This window comes from Strix uralensis, chromosome 9 (genome assembly GCF_047716275.1).
Source record: "Strix uralensis isolate ZFMK-TIS-50842 chromosome 9, bStrUra1, whole genome shotgun sequence".
Classification (NCBI taxonomy): Eukaryota; Metazoa; Chordata; class Aves; order Strigiformes; family Strigidae; genus Strix; species Strix uralensis.
Genome location: NC_133980.1, coordinates 6,465,930 through 6,479,276, shown reverse-complemented (window position 1 = coordinate 6,479,276; position 13,347 = coordinate 6,465,930). Strand labels below are relative to the sequence as shown.

At 49.9% G+C, this 13,347-nt stretch overlaps 1 protein-coding gene across 6 annotated transcripts in view; it reads left to right on the top strand.

The window, feature by feature from the left end:
• The first annotated feature begins 4,791 nt into the window (after positions 1-4,791).
• The window catches only part of TNIK (TRAF2 and NCK interacting kinase), a 163,859-nt gene continuing 155,303 nt past the window's right edge, over positions 4,792-13,347 (top strand). For all 6 annotated transcript variants that reach the window (XM_074878504.1, XM_074878503.1, XM_074878506.1 and 3 more), the window contains exon 1: positions 4,792-5,102. In XM_074878504.1, the coding sequence (XP_074734605.1) occupies positions 5,046-5,102 (57 nt within the window). In that variant the 5' untranslated portion in view covers positions 4,792-5,045. The remainder of the gene's footprint in view (positions 5,103-13,347) is intronic.

Below are 13,347 nucleotides of genomic sequence, written 5' to 3'. Positions count from 1 at the left end.
ACTTTCCTGCTGCGACAGGTGGGTTCTGGAGCATGTCCCTGATCCAGCAGCTCCTGCGTTCTGGACCTTACGCATACTGATGTTATCCTTGAGATCTCGGCAAAGAAACGAGAAATTAGTATTCCTCTGTGGGACTGTGAGAACGTGGTTTGCTGGGGGCAAAGCTGCATTAGCTTTTCTGCAAGCAGTGCAAAAATGGGATTTTTATTGGTTTCTAAACAGTCACAACTGGCACATTTTAAATGACTATAAAAGATTTGACACCCTCCTGAAGAGCAGGGTTGCACTTTAATTTTTTTTTTCTTTGCAGAAGAGGCATAAAGGAAAGAGGTTAATTGAAAAAACAAAGTTCTACATTGCTAGTGTGGCATGTTCCCAAACAGTGACATGGAAATGTTTTGCCCAAATCAACGATGTGTTAGGCCTCTGATGCTATGGCCAGGCTGGTGGGAGACCAACAAAGGCATCAGTGCCTGCTTGCATCTGCTGCAGAGGCACACGCATTATTGCGTACAGTTCTGCTTTACCTAAAAAATGCAACTTTATATTTAAATTTTAATATTCTGGTAAATAATATAGCAGTGCTTGCTACCCTGGAAAAGCCTCGTCTAACTCATGCAAGGCAGATAGTGAGTCTAATCTACATAAACCAGGGAAGGGCACAGCAAGCAATCCTGCTTCTTTTAGCACCTTGCTGGCCTTGCTGGGGGAAGGCTTCTAGGCTGTTGTCTCCTTGGTGACCTTGGCCCATGGTGGCAGCCCTCAAGAGAAGGCAAATGCAACTGCAGCAGAAGGGGCATAAAGGAAACCCTGTGCTGGTCCTTGGTGCCAAATATTTTGGGGAAGAACAGCAGCTTGGAGGGTGCTGTGGGTGAGTTAAGCTCCTGGAAGTGTAGCATCTACCCTCTTTCTCTGCAGCGCCCCAGGACGTTGCTATTTAAATGCACTGTGCTGTTCCCTGGGTATGAATCTGTGGAGGTAGGTTTTTTTTCAAAGAGCCCATGCTGATTTTCCATTTACTCCCCAGTTGCAGTCATTACAGGGGTTTGTAGCTGAACAATACTTAAGCGAGGGAACGATTAACTATTTACGGTGGGGGGGGTGTTTGTATATAGCTATAGGAAAAATCCTGGCAGCAGGATTCACACACCTAGTCCTGCTCAGCTCCAGGGATGCAGTGGAAAAACCCTTCTCTCCCTGGAGAGGAACACATATCAGCAGAAGGCCGAGCGATCAGTAAGTGATAATGAAACAGTTAAAGTGCATTTGAGAAGATCAATAGATGCAGGTTAGGACACATGTAGCCATTAATTTCTGAGTGTCTTTTAACAAAGCTGCATGTTATCATGTTAGCCTAAAGCCCAATTATTATGCATTTAATAGAGTATTAATTTTTCAGCATCCTCCATTCAGTTCGGGCAGAGTCCTTTAACTACTGCATTACATGGGCAAACACTGGGGTAAACCAGCCTCGACTTAGGGAACCAGAAAAATTACGCCGACGCCAGCCATGGGGCCGAGTGGTCACAGAATTACTGGGAACAAGAGACCCACATGTGCTGGTGGAATAATTCATGTGTCAGGGCCCCAAATAGGGCCCAAATGTGCTTTCTTGTTTGCTTCATCCCTTTTCTTCCTAAACTTTTGGAGAATGATCCAAAGCCCGATGCACCTGAGGCTCTTGCTAATCAGACAAGGCCTTATGTGTCATTTAGATTTACCCATTCCACATATACCCCCTCATGATATAATTAACAGTGGTGGCACTGTTAGATAATTAAATTTAGTTTTGTGTGGAGGTCAAATGACCTGGATGGTTTATATGTGAACTAACTCCCTTCAATGAATAAATCAAAAATACTGACCCTGACATTAGCCCCCCACTGCCAACAGCAGAGCTTTAAGGTGCTTATTGCTCACCGGGGTTGACCAAGGCTGGGGACTGCCACTCTGTAGGAAAAAATGACATTTTCACATTTCTCCACTTTCCAAATGAGGCTGAAATGGCAAAAAACGACTCGCCACAAAACACTCCTAACTTCTGCGGCAGTAGAAATGCCAGGTATGGAGCTGACGAGAGACGTGGGGAGCTGAGCTGGGAGGGGCTGCACTCTTCTTCCACGGCTCTTGCTTCATGAAGGATGGGATGTGGCAGCTTAATGCTGTCGTTTGGCTCGGCACAGCATCCTGCCCACGCTGCGGCTCACGTGTGGCCATGCCAGCACGGCAATGCAGCCAGGCTGGCTGGAGCACAGGGCACCATGAGGCTGCCAGGATTTTTCCTATAGCTATATACAAGGTGAGACACAACGGAGCCCAGCCGCTGTTCCCAGGGTGGACCTGCCAGGTGGAAACACAATTTCATGCTGAACTGACTCAGAGCAAAATATTTAGGGCCAATTCATCCGAGTGCTCTGTTTTGAGTCACAGTGACTACAACTGCAAGATTTTGTTTAGATGCTCCTGGCAGAAAAATGGTATACAGAGAGACAGAGATATACATCTCCTTGTAAAAAAAAAAAAAAAAAAAGAAAAAAGTAACATCTCAGAAACTTCATTTGCTATGGAAAAAGCTTCCTGCAGAAAATGATCACCCAGCTGTACCTAGTTCCTCCTGCAGCCTGCCCAGGCACTGGTACAGCCCACGCCGCAGCCCTGGCACCTCAGGAGGTCAGCGGGAGCACACCTCCTCGCCAAGGCCCCTCCTTTCCCCCAAGCAGCCTGGAAAGAGCATTTTTATTTCACCTCCCGCTACACTTTATACATTTCTTATGTTAGTGACAACAGAAGGGTCCTCCACATTTTTACCATCTTGATATACAGTGGATACATCATAATTAAATCACAGTTTAGCTTGGGACTTTGCATTCATGCTGAGGATCAGGGCAATCTGCCTATTTGCAGGACTGGGCATATATATATATTTTTTAATCCTTATGTGTTTCACTAATAATCTTATGTATTCTTGGACGAAAAGCATGTTGGGGCAAGCCAGAGTCCTCTCTCATCCTGTTTGCTCTTCCCTTCTCTCCCTGAGAACAATGAAAGCGGGAGGAAGTCTCGCATTGGTTTGTTACTAGTTTCCAGGCAGTTTTGCTTCCAGCTTCACAACTATGAGCAAAACATTGCAATACCTAGGTTTGAACAGACACAGACAACATCTGGTTTAAAAAAACACCCCAGCACCACAAAAGATTCAGGAGGGCGCTCAGATGGTCCCTGGTGTTTATTTTATCGAGTTTAGCATTTTGATCAGATTTGCCTCTTTAAATGTTAGCGAGGGCTAATGACTATGCAAGATATCGAGGAGTGATGATTTGTGGCTTGGAAAAAGGGGATAAATCCAGGCAGGCTGCTGTCGCTGCGGGCGCTGTGCAGCCCTGTGCGCCTCACCCACGGCAGGCGACTTCCGCTACCTGCCACTTCAGCAGTTCATTATTTAAAAAAAAAAAAAAAATCACATTCTGCTGCGCCCTCGCAGCCCTGCAAGCTGAAACGCCGGCGCTTGCCGCTGCCACCCCCAGCCCCTAGCAGCCCTGCTGCGATCAGGACTAATAACACTAATAAGGCACTGATGCAGTCCCTCCGCTGCGGGCAGAGGCTGGCGGCACCGACTTCTGCAACCGCCTCAGTGGATCCTCTTGCTCCTGGGGAGGTTTGGCAGCTCCTTCTGGCCTTTTGTCCATCTGTCCCTCCCAGCCCAGCCCAGCGAGGCTGCACCTCCAGCACCAGCCGCAGCACGCAGCCTCCCTGCAACTGCACGATTGTTTGTAATACAATTTATTATTTTCTTTTTTTTTTTGGAAGCACATCTCTGATCAGAAAGTGTAAGAAAATCCCGTCCGCCTGCCAATTGACTCGTGTGTAGGGTTTCCGCTTCCCAGATCTGCATATTGTAAGCTCCTGACACAAGTTGATGTTGTAAGTACAGCTTCCATACGGTTCTTTCAAAGGCAACAGATTTTTTATACATATATATTTATATACGGCACCTGGTTTGGCAGAAACCACATCCGAGAAAGGGAAATAAGGGAAACAGTAAAAGCTGAATCTACCTAGCTATTGATGGCTGTGGAGGGGTTTTGACCAATTCCAAAGACAGCATAAATCTCTTCTTCTTACTCAGAAACAGCATAGGAGCCGATAGGGCTAGGATGGCTCCCGAGCACAGAGGGAACGGGTCACAGACCCAGGTCTAACATCTGGATCCAGCTGGAGAAGGGCCGGTTCTCAGCCCGAGCAGCCCGAGGTGCACAGAGGAACCGCACGGCTGCTCCTCTGGCACCAAGCGAGACCAGGCCCTAGCGCTCCCCGACGCTCCAGCCTGACAGGATTTGGGTTCAGCACCTGAAATTTGGCAACTTTTCCCCCCCTAGCCCTGACAGGCACAGCTAGCGGAGGGCTGGGCATCCCGGATTTTTCTGCCCAATATTTATGATGGGGTCTGGGCGCTCTGTGCCCACCTTCACGGGGCTTTGCCATGGGGCGCACGGGCTCTCGCAGGCCTTCCCCTCTCCTCACACCCCGCCGAGGCTCCTCCCCAGCCCCAAGCCCCCTCACCCGCTGTCGGAACCCACCCCGGGGCGGCTGGATACCCCCCCCGCCTTAGGGGGGCCGCGGGGCGGGGGCGTGGCTATAGGGGGCGTGGCGAGGGAGGGGGCGTGGCGCTGGGAGGGGGCGTGGCTGCGCGCGCGGCTCTGCCCGCCCCCTGCCCGCCCCCGCCCCCTGGCGGCGGGGCCCGGCGCCGCCCCCGCCCCGCGCCGCCGCCGCCGCCGCCGCCGCCGCCGCCCCCTCCCCGCGCCCTGACAGACAGCTCCGGCGCCGCGCTCGGCCGGGGAGGCGGCGATGCTATGCGGCGCCGCCGCCGCCATCCCGGCGCAGCCCGCGGCCGCCCCTAGCCGCGCTGCAGGCGGAAGGGCAGGGGCGGTGGCGGCGGTGTGGTGGTGTTTCTCCTTCCTCGGCGCCCCGCATGAGGAGAGGCGTTAAATAGCGCCAGCGCCGCGGCGGCTGCCGCCGCCACTGCCCCGCTCGGTGGCGGCGGAAACATGGCGAGCGACTCGCCGGCGCGGAGCCTGGACGAGATCGACCTCTCGGCGCTGCGGGTGAGGCGCGTCGCCGGGTCGGGGGAGATGCGGGAGCACCACCCCCCCCATCCATCCATCCATCCTGGGGGGGGGGGGGTGCGCGGGGTCTGCGTGTGTGCGCGGATGTATGTGTATGTGCGCCGGCACGTATGGAAATACCGGTATAGAAACGTGTGCGCGTGCATGTGCGTGCCTATAGCCGTGTGTACGCGCGCGCGCGTGTGTGTATGTATGTACAGGCGTGCCTGGGCGCGGGCGGGCAGGTGTGTGTGTGTATGTGTGTGTATGTGTGCGCACCCGTACACAGCCGCGGTGTCTACGCGTGTGCGGAGGGCCGCCGGTAGCGCGGCTGCGGCTGCCCGTCCCCTCGGCGGGGTCCATCCCGAGCCCCCCGTTTGTCGGCGGGGCTGGGCAGTGCCAGCGCTGGGGACACACGGGCAGGAGCGGCGGGGCCGGGCAGCGCCGGGGTGCGGGAGCGGGGGGCTGCACCCCAGCCACCGGGACCGACCCCCAGCCGCCGGCACCGACCCCCCCCGGCCTCGCCATCCGCCTCCCGCCGGGCCCCTGCGCGCTGCCTCCTCCTCACCCCCCCTTGGAAATGAAGCTCGTCATCTACCCTTGAAATGTCGGGCTCGTCAAACGTGTCAGCCTCTGCGGGGGCTGTGGCCTGATGTGTCCCCCCCCCCCCCCGGGTCTATTTTTTCTGTAACTTTCTTCCTTTTCGCCCTTTTTTCTGGTCGTAAGAACAGCTGGTTGGTAACGAGCATGGGGAGTCATTTAGAGAAGCAGCGTTTATTGGGGAGGCAACAGCGAGGCTGCTTCTCTCAACCTGCTGGCATAGATAAATAAAATTAAGCAGAATCCGCTGAAGACTTGCACAAGCGTATTTTTAGAAATATTATTTCCTTCAGTGCAAAAAAAAAAAAAAAAAGACTATCTTTATTCACTTGCCCTACTTTCTTCCTGGCGAGTTTCTGGTTGATTAATAGTGTAAATGATTGCTCAGCAATACACAGTGTAGACGGGATTGGAGCGGGGGGACCACCCAGCTTAAAAACAGACCTGGAGCTCTTGTTTCCCCTTTTGGGTGGAAGGTGCCTTGGGAGAGAGGTTGCTGAGGCTGGTGGAGTTAATCCAGGAAAGCAGTATGGTTTGGGAGGGGAAGGGGGCCCTTTCCTCCTCCCCCACCCCCTGAAAACCAGATTTTTTTTTTAACATCTGCGTTAGGAAGTTTATTTGAACTCAGGCACCATTTTTTTTTAAAACTGTATCCGCACATGCTTAGGGTTTTTTTTTCTGTGTTTGTGGCTTTTTAATAGCAATGTACACCAGATACAGTCAGGGTTTTGTTTTCGCTTTAGGAGGAAATGTATATTCCCTCGCTCCCCCTGAGACCCACCGGCAGCGCCTGGTCTGTGAGCAGAGCGGTGCTGGCGTTTCGGGGTAACCAGAGACAAGGGGACCCGAAACCCCGACCGACAGTGGGGTGGGAGTGCAAAGCCATGTCCCCCTTGCCAGGAGTGGCTGCTCCGGCAGGACCCCGGGGACGGCAGCGGAGCTGCCCGCTGCTTGTTGCCTGCCCGCGGGCAGCACGGTGCTTGGGCCTCTACCCCCTTGCAAAGGGAGAGACCTGCTATGGCGCTTTGCTTTAAATGATGAGAGATGTGTTGGTCTGTAAGCAAGACAAGAATGGGAGCTTAATTTGCCAAGGAATAGATCTTCTTCTAAACTAAGCTCTTTTAGCACTTAGAATAATTGTTAAAGGTCATAAATTCAGCAGATAGGGCAAGAAGTGTGAATCATTCCACGGGGGCCGAATCAGAAATCAATAGTAAATTTGCTGCCTGAGGACAAAACATGGCAGGGAGGAGTAATTCCCCAAGCCTTGCAGAATTTCATTTATTAGAAAAGAAGTGTCACATTGCTGCGGGTTTGGAGATGAGTCTGGATGGAGGAGACGTTGCTCCTGTGCCTACACGTTTGAAGGGGTGAGGGATGGCTCTGTGAAACACTGGGAACAGGTAGTGACTCAAAATCTGGCGGAGGGGATGATTTGTTCCCAGCAGTGGGGAAAGGAAACGCTCGGGCTGCTTATCTCCAAGTTTGAGTCACTGAAAGGTTCCAGGAGGCTGGGTTTTGTGAACAACAAGCAAATACATATAAAAAAGGTGGACCTTTGACTGGTGGTTCGCCCCGTCCTTTGCTTTGGCTTCCCTACTGGTGTCACAAGGGCGGAAGGTGGGTTTGCAGGACCAGAGGGTGCTGTTGAAGGCTGAGCGTGGCTTGGCACAAGCAGAATCCTGCACGCCGACATTCATTTCAGCTTGCCCCTGCCTGCTAGCTCACGGGGTCGGATTTGTAGAGCTGGGCTGAAAGGTAACATAGGAGGTAGCAGGCGCTTCTGTTTTTGCCACACTAGAGTTTATCTTGGCCACGCAGTTGAGCTCCACCGCAGCAGTGCATCTGCTTGACGCGCTGGCGGCTGGGCCAGGAACAAAGCACTGAATTCTGATTAAAATGCACGGCCTGGTGCATTGAGTAAGCACACTTCGGGCTCGCTCCTGCCTTCTTCGCGACATGTTTCTATCCATCATTGTGCACCATGCTCATTGATTGCCATGGTACCCAAGTGTCCCTGTGTCAGTGCAGAGGGCTGAGCGTGTAAGGAAGGGCAGGGTGAAGCCTTCCACATCAGAAGGATTCTTAAAATAGAGATCTTCCGGTGGTGGTGCTGGTAATGAGTATTGTTAATGTTGTAGAAAACTGTAATTTAAAATGATGGGGCCATTGAACAGGTAGCGCTGCGTATTATACTGACAAGGGGATAAGATAAACTACATTATAATGTTCTTTTGTACAGGCTGGGAGATATTTTTGCTAGTCCACTCAGCATGTTTAATAGCCGAATGACCTGGCAGTGCTATTAGCAGAATAATGATTAACACGGGGATTCGCACAGGCTGTTGACAGGCATGTTTGAGAAGCAGATTTTTGCAATAAAAGGAGAACGAGCATGAGGAGGGATGCAGTGGGCCATGCTCTCTGGTGGTAAATGCACAGCTGATCCCAGTAGGAGAGCAAGCAAGAAAGATGGGGCTGGGTCTGGGGTTTTTTTCCACCCTTTTTTCTGTCTCGGTGAATGCAAGAGCCTGTCATCTTTTGCTGAAGGCAGTGGCCTTGATCCTTCTAAAATATTCAGGTCAATAGCTTTTCCTCCGCTGCATCCGTCTGCAGGGACAGGCCTGGCTGACATACCAGCGGTGGCAGTGGGCTCTTCTGCAGGAGCTGGATGCATTTGGGGTGCTTTGCGAGGTGTGTGGGAGGTGATAACATCTCTCTGGGAGGAAAACCTTTCTCAGGGAGCTGATAACCCCTGGGGTAGGACCAGCTTGGGGCAATCAAATCTCCCTGCTCACAGCTGTTCCTTGTCTGCTTGGCGAGGGGCTTGCCCCAGGCTGGGGTCCCACCTGAAGGCTGGGGGCTTGCAAGGCTCACCTGGCTTGTACGGCTTGGCTGAGGGCTTCCTGCAAGCCTCTTTAAAAAGAGCCTTCCTGGGGAAGGAGTAATTGTTTTCTCCATGTACCTGGATGTTGCTTTTGTTTTGAACTCATTAACAAACCCCAAGCTTTTGTTACTTACTTTAGCAAAGTGCTGACTGTGTGCTCTCTGGAAACTGGATCCTAAAATCGTTAGTTGTTTTGGAAACGCTTGGCCTTTAATGCTCGGGCTTGGAGAGGAGACAGCACAGAATTAAGGAGCCGGTGGGTATTAGCTGTTGCTGGGAAGAGTTGGATGAAACCCAAAAATTTCACTACTCTTCCTTTAGCTTTGCTTTGTATAGAAGTGAAGTTTCAGTGGCCATTTGTTTGCATTAGTAGGATCATTGTCAATGAAGATAAAAGCTCTCATATTAAAAAAACACAAAACCCAAACAAACATGCTGCCATTGTCCTGTTTCCAGAACTTCATCAATTTATGGTATATTTCAGCATCATTAAAGATTTAGGAGAAGTTCTAATGGGGGATAAGCACTGCAAGCCACTGCTCAGAAGCATTATCCCGATAGCATTATGTTAGGTTTCTTCTTCCAGCACCTTTTAAAAAACTCTAGCTCAACAGAATTTGGGCAGCTTTTGCAAAGGTCACCTTCTTCTTAAATAGGAAGAGGAACAAATTTGAGTAGAGATGACTTCTGGAGATTAAAAAAAGACACGAAAAGCTTATTTATTTGTGCTGTTTTACATGATATGCTACCATGCAAAATTTGGGACAAATAAATACATATAGGCCCTCTCAGGAGTCTTCATCAGGGATTTCATCTGCCCTCTTCCAGTGTGATTCAGCATGTGTGTAAGTTATGGGCCATGACTGTGTCCATGTCCTTTATATATTTTTGAGCCTTTTTTTAAACCATAAAAGCTTGGCAGCACAATACTGGTCTCTGAATCATCCCAAAGGGATGACAGTGTCCAGCGCTCAACCTTTTTTCTGCATCTCGCTTCCATTCCTTGAGCCAGAAGAGCTGATAGTGGTGCAAACATTTATCTTCTACACATGCATTCATATTCTTGTCTCTTGTGTGTGGTCATGAAAAGTTACAACAGAAACCAAGCTGTCTTCTGTCTAATCCTTCTTCATGGTTGATTTTTGGTTTTTTGCCTCTTGGAGTTGTGCAGCCCGGATGCTGCACCTTTGCAGTTCTCCATGTGTCCTTCAGCACTGGTGCTCTGGTTGTTCTTCCTCATCTTTGGGGATCTTCCACAACACGAAAGTATATGGTGTTTTTTAAAGGCATCAAGTCTCTCTGTTCTCACTAGTGTTTCTCTGCTGGTCAGTCATGAAAATTAATAATCTGGAGTGAATTTATAGCAAAACGTGCTTGAGCAGGTTGAAGTTTGAGCATAAGCATTTTGTTGAATCGAGGTTTGAAGCAACAAAGAGGATTTGATTGGTGTGCATATTTAAAATAAAGTGTCTGATTTTTAATCCGTGCAAGAAGGAGTAGCTAGAGGAGTCTTTTATCCTTGCTACATGAAGGTAGTTTTTATCTGTCAGGCTCTAGTAGATGGAGTGGTACCGTTTGTATGGGGTGCAGGGGGAAACGGTTTCCATTAGATCTGTATGTAAATCTCCACAAATGAATCACCCAGCTAAGGAAGAGGTGTCCTTGGAAGTCATCATTCACATGGGGCCAGGTCACATGAAAGCTGCTATCACCTCCTGGGCTCAGGCTCTGAGCTGCTCTCTGCAAACCCTTGTCTGACTCCTTCTAATGCACCCCCAGTCTCTTTGCAAGGGTAATTATAGACATCAGCAGGAGTTCTCTGCCTCCGACCTGCAGACCAAGGACGGAGTATTGATCCCTGTCTCATTTCTTCATGCTTCAAATATAAATGGGGAGAATCATGTTAGATTTCCCATGCTTCCCCTGGTAAAAAGCTACCAAGAGGCAAAACGGTGCATGGCGTGGAGGAAGTGTCTTGGGGTGGGGAGAATGATGTTGAGGGTTCAAGGACCTACCTCCTTAAGGCAGCTGCTCACCTAGGGATACCTGGGGACCATACATGCTGCTTTCCCCTTGCTGCCAGCTGCAGAAGAGACCAGGAGCGTTGCGGGGTGAAGCGCAGACCCACAGCAGAGCTGTGATGGAGTCAGCATCGTTCCCTCTCCCGGGGTTTTGGCTGACTCTTCCTCCCCACCAGCAGCAGTTTTGGTTCCAGGTGCTCTGCAGGTGCCCTGGTTGCCCCAGGAAGCGAGGAGCCTCCATCATATGAGGTTTGTTTGCTGATGCTCAGGCACCTTCTTTGTTACCTTTCACGCAGCCAGGCTGCGGGTTGAAAACCACTAGCTTAAGTCATTAAATGAGGGGTTGTATTTCCCACTCATAAAGCCAGTAGCTTTGATTTCCTTCCCCTCCTGTCCCCTTTTGTCATTTGGAACTGTGGCTGCACATTGAAACTGACGGGCTGTCTGCTCTGGGCTCAGGAAGACAATTTATGTAAGCAAGATTTGATGTTCTCCATGTAAATCGCTTATGATTTCTAAAGGAGGATTGTCTAACATGGTCCTTGGGAAGCAGAGACTTCCCCTCTCTCTGCATTCCCCCTCTGCGGTGGTTTCAAAATGAGCCCTGAGAGGGGCTGAGCATCCCCTTCCCACAGAGGGACGAGGGTGCTCAGCACGTAGGGCCCCAGCCCTGGGGTGCTCCTGCAGTGGCTTAGTGAAAGGAGAGGAGAAGCCACCAAGGTTGTAAAACACTGATAAGAAGTTTAGTCAGAACTCAGTTACATCGTTCTGCACACCTGATTTTATTTTGTAATGGCAAATCAGAAAACCTTCCTCCCCTTTGATCAAGAATGTTGCTTTTTTCCACGTTAATCTTCTGCAGTGCTTGCCAAAAGTTCAAGGTTGTGTGTTGGTAGTAAATGGTGGATGACTGTACTCAGGCAGCACTGGAGTATCCAGATGCATCTTGCGTAGCTGAAAATCAACATTTCCTCCTTCCATACTAGGTGAGCAAACAGTGTGTACTGCCCTGTGCTCAGCTGCCCTGAGCGCAGCAGAAGGCACGCACTGCTCTGCTGCAGAGGACCAACTCTCTCCCCTGCTACAGAAAACCTCTTCGATACTAACGGCTTTGTGCAAACAGCACCCTCTTGCCTCTGAAACTGGAGCGGTTGACATGGTCCCATCCTTCCTACATACACGCTCAGGCTGCGAACAACCGTGGCCTCTGGCAAGCGCAGTGGCCGCTTGGTTTGTGCAGCAGGCTGTGAGCAGTGAGTTGCTCTTCTGAGTAAAGCCTTAGCAATGTGAGTTTAACATCCTCTTGGTTTTAAGCGCTGTCGCTGCAGCAAGGGTGGGTGGATGTGTTTCTGTTCACGTGAGCACACGTGTGGTTTTCAGCTTCAGAGTGCATGAAACCTTTTGTTACAGTTTTTGTTTGCTTCCTCCAGCAGCAGTGGCATTTCAGAGTGCAAAACGAAATGCATTGTTCTGAGAGCAACACTCTTTAGAAGCCAGGGTTATTGCCTAGGATGTATATTCCTTTATAAACTAACAGAGAATCAAAAATTTAATTTAGGTGGCTGACACTTCCCCCACCTTCCTTTTAAAAATTCTCTTCGCTCTTAATTTTGAAACTCAGCAGGAAAAAGCCTACTGCCAGCTGAGTCATGTGTTTAGTGCATGACAGAAGTGACTGTTTGGGACCATGCCCTTAATCTGCTGGATGGAGACTTTAGGATGCATTGGAGGCAATAGAGCCTTTGCCGAGAAGAGATCGCACAGCTTGAATCTAATAAAATGTGTCTAATAACCGCTGTAGCATGCTACAGAAATACAAGAGATCAAAGCTTTGGAGGCATTTATTTTCATAATTTGTGGGTCAGATCCTTGCAGGACTAATTGGCTGCTGTTTGATGTCCAGGCAACAATAGAAATTTCCCTGTAAATCAGAATATATTTGCCTCTTCCTTTCTCTTTTGTACACAAGCATAAAAGCTTAGTATGATTTTGAGATAAACTGACAAAAGCAAAGGTACAGATCTCCTCCCCACCTCACTGCCATCTTTCTTAGATGTATTACACTGTGGGCCATACTGATACAGTGACCAAAACAACTGCATTCACCTGGTAGCTGATGGTTCTGATGTTGGTGCTCCAGGAGCACTAAGCCTGCTGGTTATTGCCTCCCACGCTTCTGCTCCCCAAAGCGTGAACTGAGATGAAACCAGAGAATAAGCTTTGATGGTGCAGTTGGTAGGATCTCACTAGTCGTGATACCCAGGTGGTATCTCAGCTTTGCAGGTGGGGACCCCCAAAACACACCAAGTCAGATATGCTGTGTGCTTTGTGGGGGCACTTATAAAGTTCTTATATAAAAATAATATTTATACACAACATATATTTAAAAACAAGTGTGGATCTAACTGTTTCCTCTTGAGTGGAGTAGGACAGCATAGTGGGCTAGTGTGCTGAGGAATGGCACAGCCTGTGTCCCTGTGCCTGGCACATAGACCTCCTTCAAAACACAGGCCAAAATTTTCCAAGCTACTTGTTTATATGGGAGATGTTGAATTAGCCATAGACCTGTTACCACACATGAAACTTGGCAGAAAGGGAAGGGGCACTGCCCTTAAACTTGTGGTTTTCGTGTTATGGTCTCCCACTGAGTATTTACGGTAGGTGTTGGGGGGGCGGGCTTATCTTGTGTGTCTTCAGATGCCATCATTTTGGGAGGAAAGAAAGATGAGTGTGCAAG